Raw genomic sequence first — 26,690 nt, forward strand, 5'->3', positions numbered from 1 at the left:
GTGTCATCCTTGATAGAATATGGCCCTGCATAGAAAAATACATCCCTGAAGCCCAATGTAGCTTCAGAGGTGGGCGGTCAACTAGCGATATGATGTTCGCCCTCCTCCAGCTCCTGGAAAAGTGTAGGGAGCAACACCAGGAACTGCACGCAGTCTTTGTGGACTTAGTAAAGGCATTTGACACGGTTAGCAGACCTCTTATGTGGGCTCTACTTAAGAAAATCGGAATCCCCTCTAAGGTAGTTAACATCATCCAGAGTTTCCACAATGGTATGGAGGCAAGAGCACTGATCGGCGGTGAACTCACCGAACCATTCCCGGTAACAAATGGCCTGCAACAAGGATGTATTTTAGCTCCTACTCTGTTCATCCTTCTCTTCTTCTCCTTTGTCCTGCGCAACGCCCATAAAGACATCCTTAACTTCGGCGTTGACATCAAGCATAAGCTCGACGGTGATCTGTTCAATCTCCAGAGACTCAAGGCAAAGTCCATACCATCTACGCGCCTCGAGGATTTTCTGTATGCCGATGATACCGCTCTGACCACCAAAACCTGTGAATCCCTACAAGAAGGCGTCACAGCCCTGAACAACGCCTGCGTGTCCTGGGGCCTAACGATCAGCAAACTAAAGACCGAAGTAATGCATGTCCAGTGTGAGGAGCCAACCGCAATCACGATCGAGGGTACGCAACTAAAGCGCGCGCATACCTTTACATACCTAGGAGGAAACCTGTCCGACAACGCAAGTCTTGACCCTGAGATCCAGCGCCGAGTGAGTCGCGGTGCAGCTGCGTTTAACGCCTTAAGAACTAGGTGCTTTGACAGAAGAGGCCTATCTTTGGCAACTAAGGTGACTGTTTATAAAGCCATAGTCCTCCCCTCACTCCTATATGGATCTGAAACATGGCCCACTCTTGCCCATCATATACGCCGCTTGGAAGTCTTCCACCAAAGGTCACTCCGACAAATCATGAACATCAAGTGGTGGCATCGCGTCACCAACACGGAGATCCTTGAGCGTGCCAACTGCTCTTCCATTGAAAGCATGATCCGTAGTAGCAGACTTTGATGGCTTGGCCATGTATCCCGAATGGACAACTCCAGGATTCCTAAGCAACTTCTATTCGTCGAGGTGAAGCTTGGTAAACGCAACAGGGGACGCCCTCGCAAGCGCTGGAAGGACTGCATTAAAGAAGACCTTCGCGCCTTCCAAATGGATTTAAAGACTTGGTATGAGGACGCCCAGGACCGCTGCCTGTGGAGGTGTGCCCTCCATTCTGGGTCGGAAACCTGCAAGCTTAGGCTCAGAGAACGAGCCGCAGAGCGACGAATAAGGAGGCACCACAGGGCTATGGGTCCCCCATCGTCATAATTGACGGGGATCTTAAGTAAGTAGTAAGCAGTGCAGCCTACAGGATCGGCATGGCAGAGAGAGCACGCGCGCGCCCCAAAAAACCAAAGCACAAAACCCACTTCACCTCAGATTACACAAAAGAATCTCCCTATCTAATAATAATAATATCCCTGTCTAATAATAATATCCCTGTCTAATAATAATATCCCTGTCTAATAATATCCCTGTCTAATAATAATATCCCTGTCTAATAATCTCCCTGTCTAATAATAATCTCCCTATCTAATAATAATAATAATATCCCTGTCTAATAATAATATCCCTGTCTAATAATAATCTCCCTGTCTAATAATCTCCCTGTCTAATAATAATATCCCTGTCTAATAATCATATCCCTGTCTAATAATAATATTCCTGTCTAATAATCTCCCTATCTAATAATAATATCCCTGTCTAATAATCTCCCTGTCTAATAATAATCTCCCTGTCTTATAATAATCTCCCCGTCTAATAATCTCCCCATCTAATAATAATCTCCCTGTCTTATAATAATCTCCCTGTCTAATAATCTCCCTGTCTAATAATAATCTCCCTGTTTTATAATAATCTCCCTGTCTTATAATAATCTCCCTGTCTAATAATAATCTCCCTGTCTAATAATAATATCCCTGTCTTATAATAATCTCCCTGTCTAATAATAATCTCCCTGTCTTATAATAATCTCCCTGTCTTATAATAATCTTCCTGTCTAATAATAATATCCCTGTCTAATAATAATAATATCCCTGTCTAATAATAATATCCCTGTCTAATAATCTCCCTGTCTAATAATAATAATATCCCTGTCTAATAATCTCCCTGTCTAATAATAATAATATCCCTGTCTAATAATATCCCTTTCTAATAATAATCTCCCTGTCTAATAATAATCTCCCTGTCTTATAATAATATCCCTGTCTAATAATAATCTCCCTGTCTAATAATCTCCCTGTCTTATAATAATATCCCTGTCTAATAATAATCTCCCTGTCTAATAATCTCCCTGTCTTATAATAATATCCCTGTCTAATAATAATCTCCCTGTCTAATAATCTCCCTGTCTTATAATAATATCCCTGTCTAATAATATCCCTGTCTAATAATAATATCCCTGTCTAATAATAATATCCCTGTCTAATAATCTCCCTATCTAATAATAATATCCCTGTCTAATAATAATATCCCTGTCTAATAATATCCCTGTCTAATAATATCCCTGTCTAATAATAATATCCCTGTCTAATAATCTCCCTATCTAATAATAATATCCCTGTCTAATAATAATCTCCCTGTCTAATAATCTCCCTGTCTAATAATAATCTCGCTGTCTAATAATATCCCTGTTTAATAATAATATCCCTGTCTAATAATAATATCCCTGTCTAATAATATCCCTGTCTAATAATATCCCTGTCTAATAATAATATCCCTGTCTAATAATCTCCCTGTCTAATAATAATCTCCCTGTCTAATAATAATATCCCTGTCTAATAATCTCCCTGTCTAATAATAATCTCGCTGTCTAATAATATCCCTGTTTAATAATAATATCCCTGTCTAATAATCTCCCTGTCTAATAATAATATCCCTGTCTAATAATATCGCTGTTTAATAATAATCTCCCTGTCTAATAATAATATCCCTGTCTAATAATATCCCTGTTTAATAATAATCTCCCTGTCTAATAATAATATCGCTGTCTAATAATAATCTCCCTGTCTAATAATAATCTCGCTGTCTAATAATAATATCCCTGTTTAATAATAATCTCCCTGTCTAATAATCTCCCTGTCTAATAATCTCCCTGTCTAGACAGGGAGATTATTATTAGACAGGGAGATTATTAGACAGGGAGATTATTATTAGACAGGGAGATTATTAGACAGGGATATTATTATTAAACAGGGATATTATTAGACAGCGAGATTATTATTAGACAGGGAGATTATTAGACAGGGATATTATTATTAGACAGGGAGATTATTAGACAGGGATATTATTATTAAACAGGGATATTATTAGACAGCGAGATTATTATTAGACAGGGAGATTATTAGACAGGGATATTATTATTAAACAGGGATATTATTAGACAGGGAGATTATTATTAGACAGGGAGATTATTATTAAACAGCAATATTATTATTAGACAGGGATATTATTATTAGATAGGGAGATTATTAGACAGGGATATTATTATTAGACAGGGAGATTATTATTAATAATCTCCCTATCTAATAATAATATCCCTGTCTAATAATAATAATCTCCCTGTCTAATAATAATCTCCCTGTCTAATAATAATCTCCCTATCTAATAATAATATCCCTGTCTAATAATAATATCCCTGTCTAATAATAATCTCCCTGTCTAATAATGGTAGAAAATAATGACAGTTTCGCGCGATGTACTGTTTGCAGCAGTGGTTTCAGCATTGCCCATGGTGGCTTAAATGATTGTAAAGGACATGTTGAGGTGAGGAGTGTCATTTCATGTGCATTATATTTAGGTCTACAACAGGCTGGCATGAAAAGACCAAACTTATTGAAGATTTCCGTAAAGTAACAATGTATGAATATACATCATATATATCAAATACACGTCATATATAAGTGTGTATCTTTTATAAATGGGGTTAGCTTATCTAATGTAGCATGTTGGGGAGAATCATAGTATCGTATCTATATTTCTGATAAAATTTTAGGTATGATAGCGTGTATAACTCTCCTCCTTATTGCTCATTTCATAGGGGGATGGAGGGGGAATTGCTGGCGTGTGCCGTGCGGGAGCGTCTGCCCAAATTTTTTAGGCTGAGATGAACTTATAGTTTTTGATTTAAAAAAATTTTCCAATATGTAATGCCCATTGTACATGCCTGTTCTTTAACTCAAAATCACCATCTCGATCTTCAAATTGACCGTATGGTATCTGTATTACATTCCACAACATCCTGTCCAGATAAAACCTCGTTAGTCCACACAACAGTTGAAAGGGAAGTGATGAGTGATGCTGAATGTTGCCTGCTTAATATGCAAGACCTCCTGCTACCATGATAACATCAGAAGAAAGCTTAAGAGAATTATATGACAGAACTTTTTTCTGGTTTGCACTTCATTGTAAAGGATTAGAGTATTCAAAGACATGAATAGCTAAAATGCAGAAATATAATCCTGTAGAGCTCGTTTATATTAAAAGGTGCATTGATTTTTTGAAATCATCAAATGTGAATTGATTAAAAACAAGTCTCTTGTACCATATTAATCATTTTCACCTGGGAGTCCACCAAGAAGGGGAATTTATTTCCAAATACATTGCAACTTTTTGCTGATAAAATTAATGGTTTTGGGGTAAAAAAAAAAAAAATATATATATATATATATATATATATATATATATATATATATATATATATATATATATATATATCCAAAAATCATTAGCCCCTGGGCCCTGCCCCCCTGGGCCATGGGCCCCGCCCTGGTTTTTTCAGACTTTTTAAATATTTTTCATTCTCATCCCTCTTTGTTTACTTCCTTGATTCTCCACTAATATAAATCTATAGTGTTCTATAAATGCACTGTGTAGACGACGGAGAAACAAGTTTATTGCCCCTGTGTAGTGCACTATAAGTCTAGTAGAGACCCATCTGAGATTCAGTCTCTCTCTCTCTCTCTCTCTCTCTGATTAAAGTTCATGGTCTCTCTGCTGTTCTCTGTTCAGCTTCAGCTGCTGATGGTTTAATATCACACACAACAGAGGAGAGAAACTCAATATAACACTCAGTATTATCATTATTAATGACACTGTTAATGAGAATAAACAGGTGATATTAAATCCTCATGACATTCTGAATAATAAAATTAATTTTACACTCATCATCTTTAAAGTCAGTATTAAACCAAGATGGGAATCTGTTGATGAAGTGTGTCTCATTGTGTCTCTGCAGGTTGGGGTATTGTGGTGTCTCAGATGAAGGCTGTGCTGCTCTGAGTTCAGCTCTGAGATCAAACCCCTCACACCTGAGAGACCTGAATCTGTCCTCTAATAAACTCAGAGACTCAGGAGTGAAGCGTCTCTGTGCTGGACTGGAGAATCCTCACTGTAAACTGGAGAGACTGTGGTAAGATCATCTCTCTGAGAGTCACATGACCTGCTCCTCAGTAAGACCCATTCTCTAATAGTGAGACTGAAGCAGAGGTTTTAGCTTCATCATCAGTGTCCTGAGGAGGAAGATTGTTTCTGTTCACTCGGGGTGTAACGATTAATCGAGTTTGTCGACTAAAACTGATGACCAAATTAGTTCCCAACTGATGTAATAGTTGATTAGTTGGTGACATCATCACATGTGTTTTTCGCGCTAACTCGGAATGCTTTGACGTTCGCGCTTACTGGAGAGAAATTCACAAAAGCGTGAAGGCAGCTTCAAAAACAAAAACCTCCAAAGTGTGGGAGCTTTTCACACTGAACTCTGAAAGGAAAGGTTGTGAATGACCCAGTTTGTAAAGCTGACCTTAGCTGGTATGGAAGCACATCCTCTCTGTCGGAGCGTGTGAAGAGGAAGCAGGTCAGCTCACTGGATGAAGGTTCATCTCAGGAAGTTAGCTAGCTAGTTGGCTAACGTTAATGGTGAAAGCTGTCTTATGGTCTTCATGTTATGAGCTGTAACGTTTATTGGAAATGCAGAGTCTCTTGATTTGTTAATGGAGTTGGAACAGAGAAGCAACTAACAACCTGTTATTCCCAGCGAACCTGTTCACAGTCCAAATACCATTTACACTTTTAAACGTTACATTGACGTCATAATGTCACGGCGACGTTTACAGCTGGAGATGGTGCTGCTGCTGACTGCACGAGTTTGCAGATGTCTGGAGAATTTGATATTTTCTCACAAAACCGCAATGAAAATTCTGCACCTCCTGTTTATGGGCGTGGCCAAAGTGAAGGGTTTCTGGGTTTGATCTGGGTGAAGTTGATGTTTGGGGAAAAAGTGACAGCCTGAATAACGAACATCTCCATTTATCGTGAAACTGCACCGATAGAGGGGAAACATTTATTTAGAGCACGTTTCGATATCTACACAGGATTCTAGAATCAAAACAAAAATATGGTTTAAATGTAGATTTCTTAAACGGAGTGTGAGGGACGGAGCGGTGACGCGCGGGAGCGAGCACTAAACCGTTTATCGACAAAAACAGCGAGGAGCTGAACTGCTGCTACTGTTTCTGTACTGTTTTACTGTTCACTGTGTCATTTATCACCGTTCACTAAAGATTAACTCCATTTGAACGAACTCGGTTGTTTTAGAAGTGCAGGGAAAGACCTCCCGGCTTTTTAAACACGTTTGTGTCCAAACTGAAATATTCCCTCCTTCAGCTTTGTCGTGTTCATCTCTCATCTGTAGAAACATTATCTGGGATCAAGAAATGCAGACATCCACACTGGCTGTTAAAATATTCTCATTTATTGGTTAAAACTTTGTAAAACAACCCCATATCCAGTTTCATTCACCGCCGTTCAACTCCACCACCACCTCCTGGTTCCAGTGGGAAAGCGGGGGACTGTACCACCACAGGGAAATAGGGGTGTTTGGTGGTGTGGTCCATTCTGACGGGTGTTTTTAATGGAAATGGTAAATATGGGTGTTTTGTGTGTGTAAAGCGGTCTGGGTGAACAGGAATTGTTTTATATGTTTGTTTGGTGTTTAGTTGAGTCATTATTTTATAATTGAGGTATTAACGAGTTAATTGATTTATTTTTGGATTTGGTTTGTCTGGTGGGCGGAGCTACAGCGAGTCTCTCACAAGAGCATGTGGAGATGCTGACTTTCCTCCATTTCAGTACAGAACTGTGATTGGAGCCTGATTTAGCTGTAACAGAGTTGAGGCTGCAGAAAGCACGTTCCTTCCTCACTGTTTACATTTAGATGGTTGTGTGGTTTACCTGATGAAGGGAAAACTGGTGGAGTTTTTTTATTTTATTGCTGCTACTTTGCTGATCCTTGGTTTTAAATTTTGACAGGAAAATAGATTTTGGAATTTTTATTTTTGTCTGAGCAGGAAAGATCATTAAAACATTGAATTTTTGAAAGAAGTGCTATGCTCGAAAACCCCCCACGTCCGATCGTCCGAGACAACTAAAGTCTGTGCAAGGTCGAGTAAAACTTGAATGGTAATCCTCTGATCGGATGACAAAAGTTAGTGCTGGCAACCTAAACAACACAGGCAACTGCTCCATGATGCAGGTCTGAGCTGTCAGTCCGGCAGTAGCATAGTTCAATGATAATAATAATAATTAGTATTATTATTATTCTGCAAAGTGAATCATGCATCATGACATCTGACTCCTCCTCAAAACAAAGTTCACCTGTGTCTATTGAAAATCGTGTTTTCCTGGACTGGTTCCTGAATAAAATGAATCCTACCAAGCGTCAGAGACATGGACTGTATCCTCACTCTGCACTAAGAGAGCAGGGAACCAGTCTAAAGTAGCTCGTCTCGTTTCACGGGAAATGCGTTAAGTTTTATTCATCAACATGACAATATATAAAAGTACAAAAAATATTTTGAGGAAATCATTCACATTTCCTTGTTTTTGGTTATAATTTGTCGAAGTATGCGTGTGTTTGAGTGGACTGGAAAAGCTCGGCTCAGAGGGGTCCACGCAATGACGTAATTATACCAATTGGCTCAGGGCGACGAAGGTCAAGAACATCGTGTGCCAGCAGCGAGGTTGAAGTGGGCAGGTGTCAAACTTGAAACTTTTATATCATGATTGGAGTTAATAATAAACGATATCACTGAATAATGTTCCTTACCTCTAACCAGTATATATATTACCATTTTTTATTGTTTTTGAAGGTTTCATATATTTCATAATAATATTTTTATTTTCTAAATATTTATCAACAAACCACCATTGTGGCACGGGAGCCTGTGATTGGTGGACAGCCGACAAAGGGAGTCTCCCATTGGTTGTAAATCGTGACATACAACCCCGATTCCAAAAAAGTTGGGACAAAGTACAAATTGTAAATAAAAACGGAATGCAATGATGTGGAAGTTTCAAAATTCCATATTTTATTCAGAATAGAACATAGATGACATATCAAATGTTTAAACTGAGAAAATGTATCATTTAAAGAGAGAAATTAGGTGATTTTAAATTTCATGACAACAACACATCTCAAAAAAGTTGGGACAAGGCCATGTTTCCCACTGTGAGACATCCCCTTTTCTCTTTACAACAGTCTGTAAATGTCTGGGGACTGAGGAGACAAGTTGCTCAAGTTTAGGGATAGGAATGTTAACCCATTCTTGTCTAATGTAGGATTCTAGTTGCTCAACTGTCTTAGGTCTTTTTTGTCGTATCTTCCGTTTTATGATGCGCCAAATGTTTTCTATGGGTGAAAGATCTGGACTGCAGGCTGGCCAGTTCAGTACCCGGACCCTTCTTCTACGCAGCCATGATGCTGTAATTGATGCAGTATGTGGTTTGGCATTGTCATGTTGGAAAATGCAAGGTCTTCCCTGAAAGAGACATCGTCTGGATGGGAGCATATGTTGCTCTAGAACAGGGGTGTCAAACATACGGCCCGCGGGCCGGATCCGGCCTGCCAGATGGTTTAATCCGGCCCCAGACTTGTAGAGAAAAACTTTCTAAGGATGTAAAAAAAAAAGTAAATCTCTAGCCCATTCCTACGGAGCCCGGATAGTGTCATCCTGCTTAATATTTTTAGACTTCACTTTTGCGTTCCCTCGCAATACTTTTGCATTCCCTCGCAATAATTTTGCGTGCCCTCGCAATACTTTTGCGTTCCCTTGCAATACTTGTGTGGCAGCGGGGGCGTGGTCAAGCTTCGGTCTGTGACAGGAGGGCGGAGTCAGGGAAGGTAAGTGGCAGAATCACTACACCTGTCATTAATTGATGTTTGTGTGTCTTCCCAGTGACCGCGCCCTATGTAAGGAGAGAGAGCGAGAGCAGAGGGAGCTCTCTCCACAACCAGACGGCTGATGTGTGTGCATGTCTGAGTGAGAGAGTATATGAACGCTGAAAAGCTGAATAAAGAGAGTTTTGTGAAATCAGTTCTGTCCTGCCGTCCTTCTGTGCTCCACCCACATACACGAACTGCTACAGTGGTGCCGAAACCTGGGATCAGCACAGAAGGACGGCAGGACAGAACTGATTTCACAAAACTCTCTTTATTCAGCTTTTCAGCGTTCATATACTCTCTCACTCAGACACGCACACACATCAGCCGTCTGGTTGTGGAGAGAGCTCCCTCTGCTCTCGCTCTCTCTCCTTAAATAGGGCGCGGTCACTGGGAAGACACACAAACATCAATTAACGACAGGTGTAGTGATTCTGCCACTTGCCTTCCCTGACTCCGCCCTCCTGTCACAGACCGATGCTTGACCACGCCCCCGCTGCCACACAAGTATTGCGAGGGCACGCAAAATTATTGCGAGGGAACGAAAAAGTGAAGTCTAAAAATATTAAGCGGGATGACACTATCCGGGCTCCGTACATTCCTGTGACGACTTAAGAATTTTTAAAGAAATAACCGAAATGCTCAATTCAGCCACTAGGGGCAGCCAAAAAAAGCAGCACTGACATAACAAGAGATCAGGAAATAAACAGCACATTTTAGCAACGTGCCCAGATATGCTGTCTGATTCCATGAATGGCAGTCTTGCCTCACCACTATTAAGTTGCTATGAAAATTATCAAGAGTGATACCCCCATTACCAAAACGTCTTCGTCAAAAAGAAGAAAAGTTGACGTAGAGTGCAGAGTTTTCCAGGAAAAATGGACTGAGTATTATTTATTCAGAGGTGAATGCAAAACCAGTGTGCTTGGTATGTAATCAACAGGTTGCAGTGCTCAAAGAATATAATATTCAGTGCCTCTATGAGACTCATCATAAAGAAAAAATTCACAATTTGTATGGACAATTAAGAAAAGAGAAGATAAACGAATCATTAGCTGGTCTGAAGAAACAGCAGTCTGCATTTACTCGCAGCCGTGAGGTCAGTGATGGAACAGTGAAAGCTAGCTTCCTTATTGCAAACGAGTTGGTGCAAGCATCCAAGCCATTTTCTGATGGTGAACTCGTGAAAAAATGCATGCTGAAGGCTGCAGAAGTCGTGTGCCCTGAAAAGCAATCTGCCTTTGCCAACGTTAGTCTATCGAGGAACACTATTGCAAATAGGGTTGAAGATCTCTCACGACTCAGGCAGCCAAATGAATGACAAAATCAAGTCATTTATTGCATTTTCGGTTGCAACTGATGAGAGCACCGATGTCACAGATGTTGCACAACTGTGCATATTTATTCGTGGTGTTGAGACTTTGACCGTCACTGAGGAGTTCATTGAGTTGGTGCCTATGAAGGACACAACAACAGCGAATGACACATTCAGCTCTCTCGTTAGAGCGCTGGACAAGGTCGGAGTGGACTGGTCCCGTGCTGTCAGTTTGGCTACAGATGGCTCCCCATCAATGGTCGGGAGAAAGGCAGGCGTTGCGACAAAATTCAGAGAGAAAGTGCAGGCTTGTAAATTTCATCAGAGCGTGAGGTCTGAATCACCGTCAGTTTGACTGTTTTCTCAGTGATAATTACATTCTGGCTGGTTTACCATACCACACTGAAGTACGGTGGTTAAGCCGAGGTGCCGTACTCAAGCGTTTCTTTGAACTACAAGAGGAAATTGGACAGTTCATGGAGAAAAAGGGCAGACCAGTAGAGGAATTTAAATGCCCGGAATGGGTGCGGGATCTGGCCTTTATGGTGGATATTACACAGCACCTGAATAATCTTAACAAAATGTTGCAAGGCCGCAGAAAAGTTGGCACTCAGTTTTACGATAGCATGCACGCATTCAAGTTGAAACTGTCACTCTGGAAGGCACAGCTATCTAACGGTGACACCTCTCATTTCCCATTGCTCACAGCTATGCGTGCGACCGAACATAATGCTGATTTGGATCAATACAAAGACAAGATAACAGAATTGCTGCAGGAGTTCGAGTGGAGATTTCAGGTTTTCAGTGAACTTGAGGACGAATTTGCCTTTTTTCGCTCGCCATTTACAGTCAATGCTTCTGATATGCCCGCTGACATCCAACTTGAGATAATTGACTTGCAATGTGATTCCGATATGAAGCAGAAATTTGCATCGGTGGGCTTAGACACATTTTATCAATATCTCTTGCCAGGGTAGCCCAAATTAACATCCCTGGCTGCAAAGGTTTTATCCATGTTTGGGACTACCCACCTTTGTGAACAGGCGTTCTCTGTCATGAACCTCAACAAAACAAAGCACCGCTCAAGGTTATCAAACGCACACTTGAATGACATTGCGAAATATGCTGCTACTCAGGATTTGAAACCTGATATTGATGCCCTCGTGAAGGCTAAAAGATGCCAAGTGTCAGGAGCCAGCAGCAGCTGATAGACTTGGTGAGAGAAAGCGGGGAGGGAGGTTAATCAGCATTAAGGCCTGGGCCTAATTCTTGTAATGTTCACAAATGTTTGCAGTCTGAAGAATGCAGTTCTTTGAAAATAAGACTCTGCATGGTTTCACTTTAAAAGACAATGAATATTGTGCAGTATATCATTCTCAGCTTCAGTAGGCCTAGCCTACAAAATAGTTTGATCTGATGTAGCCTAATCGTTTTGCTCATGCACTGCTATAACTTTTATGTTTGTTAATTTAATTTTATTTTTCATAAATTTGCACATTCACATTTTTAAGCAGGATGTTTAGGCTACTTTCTTCATAGCTCCCACTTGAGTTTAGTGTGGGGAGTTGGTTCAGGTTGTCAGATGTAAAAATGTATTCACTCAACTGTATAAAAATAAACCAGTTGTTTGAGAGTGAAATGCATTTTATTTCAAATCCATTGGCCTCTCTGTGAATAAATGTGTAATAATCTAGATCCCTTGTGATCAGTGATTATGTAGGCTACAAATGTAGGCTGAAGCATAAAGCATAGCCTACTGAAAAAACAATGCTAAAGATTTGGAGTTGGCAAAGGTTATTTTGTAATTATTTTACTGGTCCGGTGCACTTGAGATCAGATGGGCTGTATATGGCCCCTGAACCAAAATGAGTTTGACACCCCTGCTCTAGAACCTGGATATACCTTTCAGCATTGATGGTGTCTTTCCAGATGTGTAAGCTGCCCATGCCACACGCACTAATGCAACCCCAGACCATCAGAGATGCAGGCTTCTGAACTGAGCGCTGATAACAACTTGGGTCGTCCTTCTCCTCTTTAGCCCGAATGACGCGGCGTCCCTGATTTCCATAAATAACTTCAAATTTTGATTCGTCTGACCACAGAACAGTTTTCCACTTTACCACAGTCCATTTTAAATGAGCCTTGGCCCAGAGAAGACGTCTGCGCTTCTGGATCATGTTTAGATACGGTTTCTTCTTTGAACTATAGAGTTTTAGCTGGCAACGGCGGATGGCACGGTGAATTGTGTTCACAGATAATGTTCTCTGGAAATATTCCTGAGCCCATTTTGTGATTTCCAATACAGAAGCATGCCTGTATGTGATGCAGTGCCGTCTAAGGGCCCGAAGATCACGGGCACCCAGTATGGTTTTCTGGCCTTGATCCTTACGCACAGAGATTCTTCCAGATTCTCTGAATCTTTTGATGATATTATGCACTGTAGATGATGATATGTTCAAACTCTTTGCAATTTTACACTGTCGAACTCCTTTCTGATATTGCTCCACTATTTGTCGACGCAGAATTAGGGGGATTGGTGATCCTCTTCCCATCTTTACTTCTGAGAGCCGCTGCCACTCCAAGATGCTCTTTTTATGCCTCCACCGCCTTAAGGTGCAGGATGCATTATGTTTTCGGGTTGTCCGTCTGTCCGTGCGTGCGTCCGTCCCGAAACCTTGTGAACACGATATCTCAAAGGCTAATGAAAGGAATTTCACCAAACTTGCACCATTTGTGCACCTGGGGACAAAGATGAACTGATTAGATTTTGAGATCAAAAGGTCTAAGGTTAACGTCACTGTGAGGTCAAATGTCTGTCTGAAAACCTTGTGAACTCAATATCTCAAAGGCTAATTAAAGGAATTTCACCAAACTTTCAGCATTTGTGCACCTGGGGACAAAGATGAAATGATTAGAATATTAAGACCAAAGGTCAAGGTTACTTTGAGGTCACATGTCTGCCCCAAAACCTTGTGAACAAAATATTATCTGTTCTTGTAGACTTCAAGGTCAGGTGGCATATCATAATTTGCATAATAACACTAAATACCAAGTTGACATTAACTTAATCACAACTTCATAAGGCGTGTAGTCTACCGGGCGGAGGCATCCCCATCGACGCTGTTGGCGTCGAGTTCTATCTAGTTATACCCAGTCATGTTAATGACCTATTGCCAATTGACCTAATGAGTTGCAATTTGGTCCTCCAGCTGTTCCTTTTTTGTACCTTTAACTTTTCCAGCCTCTTATTGCCCCTGTCCCAACTTTTTTGAGATGTGTTGCTGTCATGAAATTTCAAAATGTCTCACTTTCGACATTTGATATGTTGTCTATGTTCTATTGTGAATACAATATCAGTTTTTGAGATTTGTAAATTATTGCATTCCGTTTTTATTTACAATTTGTACTTTGTCCCAACTTTTTTGGAATCAGGGTTGTAAAAATCATCAACACATACGGGACCCGCTGATTGGCTGTTCACATACTGAAGCTGAGCGGAGATGTCCGGCGTCTGTTGCTGTTGTGTGAAGAAAACTACAGCTAAAAAGTTCTACTACTGGATTACTTGGACAATCTTAGTCAGAAAGAAGCGCAGGATAGATATACACGGAAATGAGAGTTTATTAGCGGTTCTGATCCGTGCAGAATTCCCCGAAACGACTGGAGTGACGGTGCAGATTTGTGGCCGAGCGTTAGCATTAGCTGCACATTGGAATAGACATTCTTTTTCCTGAAGAGTCCCGACACAGAAGAACAGTTTAAAAATATTACAGAAGCAAGAAAACCTTCTTTGTGTAAAGACTTTTTCCCGACATCAGTTTTTGGGAACAGAATGTTGTGAAAGCTAAAGCATTTACTCTCAAAGGGCTCTGACCTAAACTGTGGGCTAGATCTCATCCCCACCCCTCCATGTCTCAATAACCCCACGGACATGTAGTTACACAGCTATCTGCACTCTGTCATTTATACAGTGATGCTTATTATTGTTAAAACAATATCTGAAGTGTCATTATTTGTAAAATAACAAAATATCTTGCTCTAGACTTTCAAACAGTATTGTAAGATTTTATTTTAATTTTATCTAATAGTGGTCGGTACAATAATTACAAACGCTAACAGAATCAGCACATTCCAGTTGTAGCTGTAGTTATATAGTACCTATAATCACCCTGTAATAATAATTTCAGTAAACGGTTAATGTTCAGTTCCCTTTTCATTTATTTTCGATTCAAAAGCACAACTGAGTCACTCAGGTTGATCAGTGTGTAACGGACAATAAAAGTTTTATCTACAATAATTTTTTTCCTGCTTTAGTTGATTTATTTCTGTTTCACACGTGTGCAGCTGTTGTAAAGTTCAGTGTGTGTGTGTGTGTGTGTGTGTGTGTAACTCTTTTGAACTGTAGGTTCATTTCTACACTCTCATACATGTCAACCTATACGGAATGTCCGTATTTTATATGGATTTGATTCAATAAACGTAGTATATGGGCGTATAAATAAAGTTATACGGATTCTTTAAAAAAAACTTCAATATTTATTTAGAGCTATAATCAATTCCCACGATGATAAAAGAACGCATAACACTTACAAACATACTGTACATCACAGACAGCCAGTAAAGAGTCTTATGAAATCGCGCGTTATCTTGTGGTAGCGAGACTTCGTTCCACTTTTGATCATGTGCACACCGCATTGCGAGAATCCCGCCAACCGTGAAGTCATAGACATATAAACATAGACGCCGCCTTCTGCGTAGAATTATACGTCATCCTCACCGCCATATTGAATGTGGCAAAGTGGAGATTCTTCAGCCGTCTCTGGTATAGCGTCTAGACAGTAGCCGAGAATAAAGATGCCTCATTCATGTGCTGCGTTTAACTGTACCAACAGGTTTACCGTCCAAACGAGATCACATGGGATTACCTTTCACAGGTGAGACTGGAAAAATACTTTTCATTGTATTTGGTCATTATAATGTAATTTTACGAACAGATTTTCCTGACTTTGTGGCTAATATGAAGTCTCGCGCATAATAGCCGCTCGGTGAAACCTGTCTCCAAACAACGAAGTATTTCCTTCGTAACTACGCTGATAACACTTTGTGTTTTTGTCAAACATTGGAGCTTTGTATTCATTCTGACGGTTTATTGTTATTAATATTGAATAAAAAGTAACTGGGATATATCATTGTTAATTATCATTCAAATTTTAGGTAAATTATTTTAATTTGCATCTTATACGGATTTTATAAGGGAAATACGGATTTTGGAGGTTGGTTATACAGGTTTGATTGACCAAAGGTTGACATGTATGCACTCTGGTTCCGCGGTGACATTTTGTACAGGACTGGGTTCCTCTGATAACAGAAACAAAGCTGCAGCATTATTATTATTATTATGGGCGGCACGGTGGTGTAGTGGTTAGCGCTGTCGCCTCACAGCAAGAAGGTCCGGGTTCGAGCCCCGTGGCCAGCGAGGGCCTTTCTGTGCAGAGTTTGCATGTTCTCCCCGTGTCCGCGTGGGTTTCCTCTGGGTGCTCCGGTTTCCCCCACAGTCCAAAGACATGCAGGTTAGGTTAACTGGTGACTCTAAATTGACTGTAGGTGTGAATGTGAGTGTGAATGGTTGTCTGTGTCTATGTGTCAGCCCTGTGATGACCTGGCGACTTGTCCAGGGTGAACCCCGCCTTTCACCCGTAGTCAGCTGGGATAGGCTCCAGCTTGCCTGCAACCCTGTAGAACAGGATAAAGCGGCTAGAGATAATGAGATGAGATTATTATTATTATTATTATTATTATTATTATTATTATTATACTCATTCAAAACTCTCCACAGCTTAATATGCCCTAAATTATGAATTCCTCTACTAGCAGAACTTTTCTTTCTGAATGTGTCTGCATATATTGGTGTGATGGTTTTGTGGATTTATCATAATGATGCTGCTTCACCTATTAAAAAAATCCACTGCATTCTGTCCTCTCCAAAATAAACTCAAGCTCTGGGCAAGTGGAATTGTTTTTCGGGTGAGTATGTTTTGGGTGCTGCTCGCACATTGGGCCGTAAAACTGGGAGATTTTTTTCAAGGACTGAAGTGTTAATTTTATTGTCTTCATGCTTTGGGGTTTATTCCCATTTGTGTGAGATTCTTGTTCTCACGCTGTCTCGAGAACGAGTGGCTGAATGTTTGTAGGATTTATATGGAATGATCTTTGTTTACTTCCTTGATTCTCCAATAATATAAATCTATAGTGTTCTATAAATGCACTGTATAGACCAGTGTTTCCCAACCTTTCTTGAGCCACGGCACATATTTTACATTTGAAAAATCCCACGGCACACCACCAAACAAAAATGTGTGTGTGTGTGTGTGTGTATAAAGCCAAAGCCAATGGGGGATACCCCCCCAGGAAAATTTTGAAAAATAAAGCCTTACAAACCACTTTTCCTGCAATCTGAGCTGTAGCAGATAAAAAATATCTGTTGTCTTTTTTATATATTTACATGAAAATGTGTATCAAATCAATAGGAGTATTGTTTGAATTCAAAGTAAAATCACATTCTACATTCAAGGTTATGGTTATAATTTATGATCAACAAAAATGACTAAATTCACATGAAACTTAAGTTCTATTAATTATCAAAATGTTCATATATGAAATAAAATTTCTTAGGGTGACTGACCTTTTCTCCCTATGTCCTCATTAGTTGCATATGATTTCTTCAAGAAGTCTTTTGAAATATTTCAGTTTTCAAAACTGTCAGCATTAATTCAGATTTACTGACCATCATATACATGTTCAATGTATTAAATCAAACGAATGCTAAGTTTATGGGATAATGTCTATGTACACTTTATACAATTATTTATAGTTCAGTCACTTCTCATTTTCATTTGATCATTTCAACTTCTTCAGCTTTTTGGCCAAAGACAAAAGCTTGTCGGTCCTTTCTTTTGTAAGAGCTGTTATGATTGGCTATCATGCTCTCGCCATCGATGTTTTGGCCAATTACATTGTAGATAACACGTATTCTACCACGAGACTTGGCGAGACTAAAGATAGCGAAAATGTAAACATGTAACATCGTCGTAGGAATGAATTACGCTTGAGTATCACGAAGGAACATACCCCAACCCCCTCAATAAATGAAAAAAAAAATCTCCACGGATTTGGCATGATATAAAAAGGTTGATTTTTACTCAGAAAAAGCGGAAATCCACCGAAAAGCGGGAAACTCTCATCCCTGCTATCGCTATCACCGCTGTCACACCCGAAGCATTACTAATTCTATTGTTTGAATGGCAACAGGTAGATACACAGGGTAATTAGCTACCTGCTGCCATCTATTGGAAGAGTATTTAATTGTTCTGCCGGTCACGATACGTCGCTGGCATAGACGAACGAAGACAAATTATTTGCAGTTAATAAATAATTTTCGCAACAATTAAGTGAAATTGGATAGTGTCCCACCAGGGTTTCCCATACATAGACCATTGTGTAGCGCAGCGCCACACAATGGATTCTTATCGCCACACAATCAGACTCACAATTTTGGAAAAAAAAAATCCGTTACGTATCGTTCCGTTCATTCATAGTGCTCTTTCTTCTCGTTCACGCGCGCGCACACCCACAGAGAGAGAGAGGCGTGTCCCGATTCGCCTTCCGACCCCTTATTTTAAAAGGGAGCCGACGTTGTGCTCGTGATGAGCTTTATCATAGCCTTCTTGGCTTACAGGAAACGGACATCCCTGAGTCAGGCTATAAACCAATTTTGATGCAGACAGTAGCAGCTTGACGCGAGGAACCGGCCTTATTGCATTATCCCGTTTAAGCAATCACTTCCCTTACAATAGGGCACTGGAGTTTTTTTTCAGGAAGCCACGCAGAATTAAATGTTCTGATAGGGCATGCAGGCTTTGCACCAATTAGGGTAATGCTTTTTCATTACTGTTAGTTGCCTTGGTGCAGGCCTGGCGCCAGGAACAGTTTACTAAGGGGGCAATTAGAAATCGCAAGGGGGCAAATATTTTTCATATAGTGTGTAGTAGTGATGGCGGTCTGACAACGTGTTTCAAACAACTGCGCCAACCACAAAACCACGGCCCCGAAGGTTGCTTTAGTCCGGGAAAATCATGTGACATATTACCAGGGCAGTTTTATCAACCCCCGTGCCCACCTGTTAACCCTCCCCTCCAATTTTCTCACAGACACGCGTTACAACCGGAAAGATGCCAAACATAAAAGAACACACACAGACCTACAGGCAAGTCCTTTACATTTAAAATACATACAAATAGCTCCGCGGCATGAAAACAAAACGTCAATGCAAGTCTAAGGTACTTGGCTCGGCGGCCAAAATCATAATTTAAAAAACTCAACAGACCCCGCGGCTGCACCAGTAATAGCCTTCCTGACTCGCACCGAGTCAACGCTAACCACTTAATCCATGATCCCAGTTTAGGCGTGTAGGGGACTAAACACTCTGAAGTGATGAATTTTCACCCCCGCTGCATGGGGGGTGATGTCAACGACACATATTCTTACGCTATTTGCGCACAAAGCGGACCATATATAAACACATACACCAACATAAACGGAGATAAACTTAGCCTACAAAGAAAGAAAATGGATTCACAATATTGTGATTGAATTCGTTTAATTCGGTGGGGGAAAGACTACTCCCGTAAACTGACTGCATGTTACAGGATATTGCAGAGACAGTGCACTTGTAAGTGTACATGTAAAACCCCCGCCCACCCGCACGACCCCGCCCCTTGTCCTTATCACAGGTCTGTGTGTGCGCGGCTGTGTCAGCATTTCACACATACACCCACAATAACTAGTCCCCAGTAGTTAGGATTGATACATATGTCTAAAACAGGGTTAATACAACCCCGATTCCAAAAAAGTTGGGACAAAGTACAAATTGTAAATAAAAACGGAATGCAATGATGTGGAAGTTTCAAAATTCCATATTTTATTCAGAATAGAACATAGATGACATATCAAATGTTTAAACTGAGAAATAGTATCATTTAAAGAGAAAAATTAGGTGATTTTAAATTTCATGACAACAACACATCTCAAAAAAGTTGGGACAAGGCCATGTTTCCCACTGTGAGACATCCCCTTTTCTCTTTACAACAGTCTGTAAACGTCTGGGGACTGAGGAGACAAGTTGCTCAAGTTTAGGGATAGGAATGTTAACCCATTCTTGTCTAATGTAGGATTCTAGTTGCTCAACTGTCTTAGGTCTTTTTTGTCGTATCTTCCGTTTTATGATGCGCCAAATGTTTTCTATGGGTGAAAGATCTGGACTGCAGGCTGGCCAGTTCAGTACCCGGACCCTTCTTCTACACAGCCATGATGCTGTAATTGATGCAGTATGTGGTTTGGCATTGTCATGTTGGAAAATGCAAGGTCTTCCCTGAAAGAGACGTCGTCTGGATGGGAGCATATGTTGCTCTAGAACCTGGATATACCTTTCAGCATTGATGGTGTCTTTCCAGATGTGTAAGCTGCCCATGCCGCATGCACTAATGCAACCCCATACCATCAGAGATGCAGGCTTCTGAACTGAGCGCTGATAACAACTCGGGTCGTCCTTCTCCTCTTTAGTCCGAATGACACGGCGTCCCTGATTTCCATAAAAAACTTCAAATTTTGATTCGTCTGACCACAGAACAGTTTTCCACTTTGCCACAGTCCATTTTAAATGAGCCTTGGCCCAGAGAAGACGTCTGCGCTTCTGGATCGTGTTTAGATACGGCTTCTTCTTTGAACTATAGAGTTTTAACTGGCGACGGCGGATGGCACGGTGAATTGTGTTCACAGATAATGTTCTGTGGAAATATTCCTGAGCCCATTTTGTGATTTCCAATACAGAAGCATGCCTGTATGTGATGCAGTGCCGTCTAAGGGCCCGAAGATCATGTGCACCCAGCCTTAATTGACCCTTACGCACAGAGATTCTTCCAGATTCTCTGAATCTTTTGATGATATTATGCACTGTAGATGATGTGTTCAAACTCTTTGCAATTTTACACTGTCGAACTCCTTTCTGATATTGCTCCACTATTTGTCGGCGCAGAATTAGGGGGATTGGTGATCCTCTTCCCATCTTTACTTCTGAGAGCCGCTGCCACTCCAAGATGCTCTTTTTATACCCAGTCATGTTAATGACCTATTGCCAATTGACCTAATGAGTTGCAATTTGGTCCTCCAGCTGTTCCTTTTTTGTACCTTTAACTTTTCCAGCCTCTTATTGCCCCTGTCCCAACTTTTTTGAGATGTGTTGCTGTCATGAAATTTCAAATGAGCCAATATTTGGCATGAAATTTCAAAATGTCTCACTTTCGACATTTGATATGTTGTCTATGTTCTATTGTGAATACAATATCAGTTTTTCAAATTTGTAAATTATTGCATTCCGTTTTTATTTACAATTTGTACTTTGTCCCAACTTTTTTGGAATCAGGGTTGTATTAAATTCAGGCTTTTTGAAATAATCCTACCTTAATACAGTTGAATTCTACGATTGCAACGTAAGAATCATAACAACCAATCAGATTTGTTCTACCGTGCCAGTTTTAGTAGTGATTTATGTGAAATGTATTTTTGTGCAATGCGCAACCACTTAATATTTCGTATTTGAAAATGCAAATTATTAATACGTCTATAATACATTATATTTTCATAAGAAAACAATTAAGTGATCTGAGTCTCCGTTGAGGGGGCGGGGCTGTAGCCACGAGGGGGCGACGCCCCCTTTCGCCCCCCCATGGCGCCGGGCCTGCCTTGGTGTTACCTTAAGTGGTTTCTTACATCTAATTATGATATTTTATTATTATTTTGTTGTTATATTATACTATTTATTTCATTTTAGTATTGGTTGAGGTAAGTGTTGAGTTCAATATTTAAAATAAAAACCTCCAGCTTGTTTTTTGCAATTTATTCCTTGAATGTCAACTAAAGAATGATTGAAAGATTGCCACCAAAAAGGCAAAAAACTAAGGTAAAAACCAGAGATGCACCGATTGACCGGCTGCCAATCGGAATCGGCCGATTTTCACGTGATCGGCCATGACCGGCGACCGGCCGGTCAAAATTAAAATATGCCGATTTTCTGCCGATCAAAACTTGTGTATCACACAGAGATGAAAGTGGAAATACTCGTAATTCGCAACTAAAAAGACTGCAGCTACACTGGCAGCTTGAACATGCTTTCTAGTGCGATTGTGTTGCGCTTGCGCAGAACGGTGTCAGTCCTGCGCGCCTAACTGGCTCCGGCGCGCGCCGTTAACAACAAAAAAATTCACTATATTTGGATATCCACATACAGTGAATTTTTTGTGTGTGTGCCAGATATTGGATGTGAAAAGAAGAAAACGTTTGTGGTTGTGTGAATTTCCCATTATGGAATTAATATGTTAGCCTATTACCAAACATCTAGTTAGATTTGTACAAAGAGAGAGAAAAAAAATGTCTGTTTTACAGCCTTGGTTGCACTTGATTCCATTGGAAATTACTCTACAAATACACATTTGACAAAGATGATAGAATGGCTATGGTATAAGTACCGTATGACTGGAAATTATTTTTGTATTTTGATGCAAAAATAATCATAAGGGATTATTCAGTTCAATCTAATCACAATATCATTGTTCTATAAGGCATAAGTTTTCAGATCTAAATAGGCTTATGAAAGTGTGTTCCATAGCAGTAGGCAAATAATATATGAGGGGGAAGTTGTTTTTGTGCCAGATATTGGATGGGAAAAGAAAAAATGTTTGTGTGAATTTCCTATTTCAGGAATTAATATGGGGGCAGCACGGTGGTGTAGTGGTTAGCGCTGTCGCCTCACAGCAAGAAGGTCCGGGTTCGAGCCCCGTGGCCGGCGAGGGCCTTTCTGTGTGGAGTTTGCATGTTCTCCGGGTGCTCCGGTTTCCCCCACAATCCAAAGACATGCAGGTTAGGTTAACTGGTGACTCTAAATTGAGCGTAGGTGTGAATGTGAGTGTGAATGGTTGTCTGTGTCTATGTGTCAGCCCTGTGATGACCTGGCGACTTGTCCAGGGTGTACCCCGCCTTTCGCCCGTAGTCAGCTGGGATAGGCTCCAGCTTGCCTGCGACCCTGTAGAACAGGATAAAGCGGCTAGAGGAGATGAGATGAGGAATTAATATGTTAATACCAAACATGAAGAAAGATTTTACAAAGAACAATGTCTTTTTGTTTGTTTTCAACCTTTGAGGTGTTGAAAATTTATTACTGAAAATCTGGCAGAATGTTCTATTAAAGAAAAGATAAAAAGAAAATAGTCTTGTGTGTGCTGTGTGTGGTTTGAAAAAATGAAATTGGAATCGGCCAGAATCGGTATCGGCAGGTCACACTGCATGGGAAATCGGAATCGGCCCAAAAAATTGCAATCGGTGCATCTCTAGTAAAAACTAAACTTCAGTTTTGGTGAGTAATTTTCATAAATTTAAAAGACAGGTTTTCCACCAACATCAAGCCCAGCAAACTAATGGCCTGCCCTGTAATGTAAAGTTGGGTCGAGGAATGAAACCAGGCAGGGTTCTGGGAAAAATTGTTTTCGCTGTCTTCTCTTAAAGAACTTAAAAGAATTTAGATTGAACTGAATAATCTCAAATGCTTCTTGTAGCTTTAAAATAGTCCCAGCAGGTGACTCTGAAAAAAAATACTGTGTTTGAACACCGCCCGCTCTAAACACTTTGCATCACGGGCGATTGCTTGAAGACAACGAGGGAGGCTCAGCCTCCTCTAAAAATGACGAACATATAACATTGCTATTTCAGATCCAGAATCATAGAAATATATGTGCTCAACCCAACTACAGTGCGAAATCATTCCGTTATAACTTTCCCCAGTTCACCTAATGTGTGCGTGAGTTTTTCCCCCTCGTGACAGCGCGATGCAGCCCAGCCTCAGTGCACTTCAACGGCATTTGGGAGCTCTGCGCTTTCAATCTCAAAATGCAAGACGGTTATTGGACAAATACTGCGAAAACGCCCGCCTACGGACTCCCAGCCTCACAGTGGGAGGGACATGGCAGTTTCCGCGAGGAGACTGGTGATTGGTGAAAGCGGACGGATATTTTCTTTGATTGACAGCTCGTTTCAACTATAGACAGGCAGCGGTGAATTTCAGTTCAGTCCCATGCGGATTCGCGAGTGCTGTGCAGTGTTGCCAGATTGGGCGATTTACCGCCTAATTGGGCGGATTTAAGTGCATTTTGGCGGGTTTTGAACATATTTTGGGCTGGAAAACATCAGCAGTATCTGGCAATACTGGTGCTGTGGTGTATTGTAAGAGATCAGCTTACATTTCGATTTCATTCTTTACATACGGTTTCTACCAGCTTTTTTAGTTTGTATATATTTTCATTGTAAATAAAGTGTAAATATAGTGTTGTCAAGTTTGCTATCTTAGTTCCAGAAATTTCGTTTATTTGAGTGACTGAACTTGAACTTGAGGGGGCTAGTCAGCTAGCAAGAAAGCTGCGCACGGATGCCAAGCATTGCTGATTTAATTTTGGCGAAGCCATTTGCCAGTCTTCCTTTCGAGGAAAAAATTAAAATTAAAGAGCAGGGTAGACCAACGCCTCAAATTGACTTGGTGAAAAAGGTAGGGAATAATACTCGTTCCTTTCAGCTCTCCTGGTACGAGAAAGTGAATTGGCTAACAGAAAGTGACCCACATCAACAACAGTAAATAGGCTACTTTAGTAATATGTCCTGGATGAACCAAAAATATAGAATCTATTTAAAATGTTTATGCTGAGTATATTATATTGGAATATATATTTTTCTGGATATTAATTAAACACAGCTACAATTTGGAAAACATTTTTAAACAAAAACACAGCCGAGAACATTTCACACTACAGACCTGGATTAAAAGTGAAGGGTTATCAAAATTTTCAATAAAACATTTCTCAGTCAAAATAAGTAAAATATAGGGAAAGTGTCATTGAATGAAATGTGTGGCACCCAATAATGATCAATTTTTAAACAACATGCCACAATTTTAAAATATAAAATGTTAAAATATACCCCCCCCCCAACACCACCATCATGTATATTGGACAGTAGGCTAATGGGCCAAAAGAACCTGTTATTTCACAGTTTGTGACCCTGCCAACAATCAGCCAGATCAGAGGCAAGAGTATGGGCAAAATTGATGTTTTTTCTTTTTTCTTTTAAAATCTGGAAATATCGTAACCGACCAGCCTCCCCTGTTTGAAAGACTACCAGCCGCCACTGCTTTGCATACACCCCAATGACCGACTCCACCGACCGCCACGACACCACCGCACACGATTCCCTCATCGGCACAGTGGAGCACCACAAATTGCTACCTGGTCTGTGGGAAACACTGCCCATGGTACACCTGATGATCTCTCATGGTACATTAATGTGCTGTGACACAGTGGTTGGGAAACATTGGTGTAGACGACAGAGAAATGACTTTATTGCCCCTGTGTAGTGCACTATAAGTCTAGTAGAGACCCATCTGAGATTCAGTCTCTCTCTCTCTCTCTCTCTCTCTCTCTGATTAAAGTTCATGGTCTCTCTGCTGTTCTCTGTTCAGCTTCAGCTGCTGATGGTTTAATATCACACACAACAGAGGAGAGAAACTCAATATAACACTCAGTATTATCATTATTAATGACACTGTTAATGAGAATAAACAGGTGATATTAAATCCTCATGACATTCTGAATAATAAAATTAATTTTACACTCATCATCTTTAAAGTCAGTATTAAACCAAGATGGAAATCTGTTGATGAAGTGTGTGTCATTGTGTCTCTGCAGGTTGTGGGGTTGTGGTGTCTCAGATGAAGGCTGTGCTGCTCTGAGTTCAGCTCTGAGATCAAACCCCTCACACCTGAGATACCTGAATCTGTCCTCTAATAAACTCAGAGACTCAGGAGTGAAGCGTCTCTGTGCTGGACTGGAGAATCCTCACTGTAAACTGGAGACACTGGGGTAAGATCATCTCTCTGAGAGTCACATGACCTGCTCCTCAGTAAGACCTGTTCTCTAATAGTGAGACTGAAGCAGAGGTTTTAGCTTCATCATCAGTGTCCTGAGGAGGAAGATTGTTTCTGTTCACTCGGGGTGTAACGATTAATCGAGTTCGTCGACTAAAACTGATGACCAAATTAGTTCCCAACTGATGTAATAGTTGATTAGTTGGTGACATCATCACGTGTGTTTTTCGCGCTAACTCGGAATGCTTTGACGTTCGCGCTTACTGGAGAGAAATTCACAAAAGCGCGAAGGCAGCTTCAAAAACAAAAACCTCCAAATTGTGGGAGCTTTTCACACTGAACTCTGAAAGGAAAGGTTGTGAATGACCCAGTTTGTAAAGCTGACCTTAGCTGGTATGGAAGCACATCCTCTCTGTCGGAGCGTGTGAAGAGGAAGCAGGTCGGCTCACACAAGAGTCACAAATGCCATGTCTATGGAACGAACCTTTTGGGGAAAGCGTAAGAGAAAACAAAACAGCTGTAAGGCTGTGGAACAACCGAAGAAGAAGAGAAGGTCTAGATTTAGTGGTGTCCGTTTCACAGCTGGATTTCACTTACCCTAGCAGACTGTCTTCTTTGGCTTTTACAAAACTATGAACTTTGCAGTGCATTCCATGTCTCTCTCTCTCTCACACACACACACACACACACACACACACACACACACACACACATATATATATATACATATATATAGTTCAAACCAGTTAAGTTTTAGTGCTTTATTAATAGTTTGAAATCTTTAAAGTGGCATGATGATAAGAAAATATTCTTTTTGATAATAGTTTGTGTTGAATAAGCTCAATTTTACAAGATAATGTGGCTGATTTATCTTTTCTGTTCTGAATGAGTTTACTGTTACAATAAATATATATCGGATTAATAAGACTGTTTTGATATTGAATCAATTCAATTTCATGAAAGTGTGAACTATTTAATATCAGTTGAATTATTATTTTCTAAACATATATGCAGTATTGCACATAAGATGTGACAGCA

The 26,690-nt window shown here is 40.4% G+C and overlaps 1 protein-coding gene across 4 annotated transcripts in view; it reads left to right on the top strand.

Annotated features, from left to right (window-relative positions):
* The window catches only part of LOC132870553 (NACHT, LRR and PYD domains-containing protein 12-like), a 502,785-nt gene that overhangs the window by 468,325 nt on the left and 7,770 nt on the right, over positions 1–26,690 (top strand). For all 4 annotated transcript variants that reach the window (XM_060904226.1, XM_060904227.1, XM_060904229.1 and 1 more), the window contains 2 exons: positions 5,341–5,514; positions 25,474–25,647. In XM_060904226.1, coding sequence (XP_060760209.1) covers positions 5,341–5,514; positions 25,474–25,647 — 348 coding nt within the window. The remainder of the gene's footprint in view (positions 1–5,340; positions 5,515–25,473; positions 25,648–26,690) is intronic.

The sequence above is a fragment of the Neoarius graeffei genome, chromosome 22 (assembly GCF_027579695.1).
Source record: "Neoarius graeffei isolate fNeoGra1 chromosome 22, fNeoGra1.pri, whole genome shotgun sequence".
NCBI classification, from domain to species: domain Eukaryota; kingdom Metazoa; phylum Chordata; class Actinopteri; order Siluriformes; family Ariidae; genus Neoarius; species Neoarius graeffei.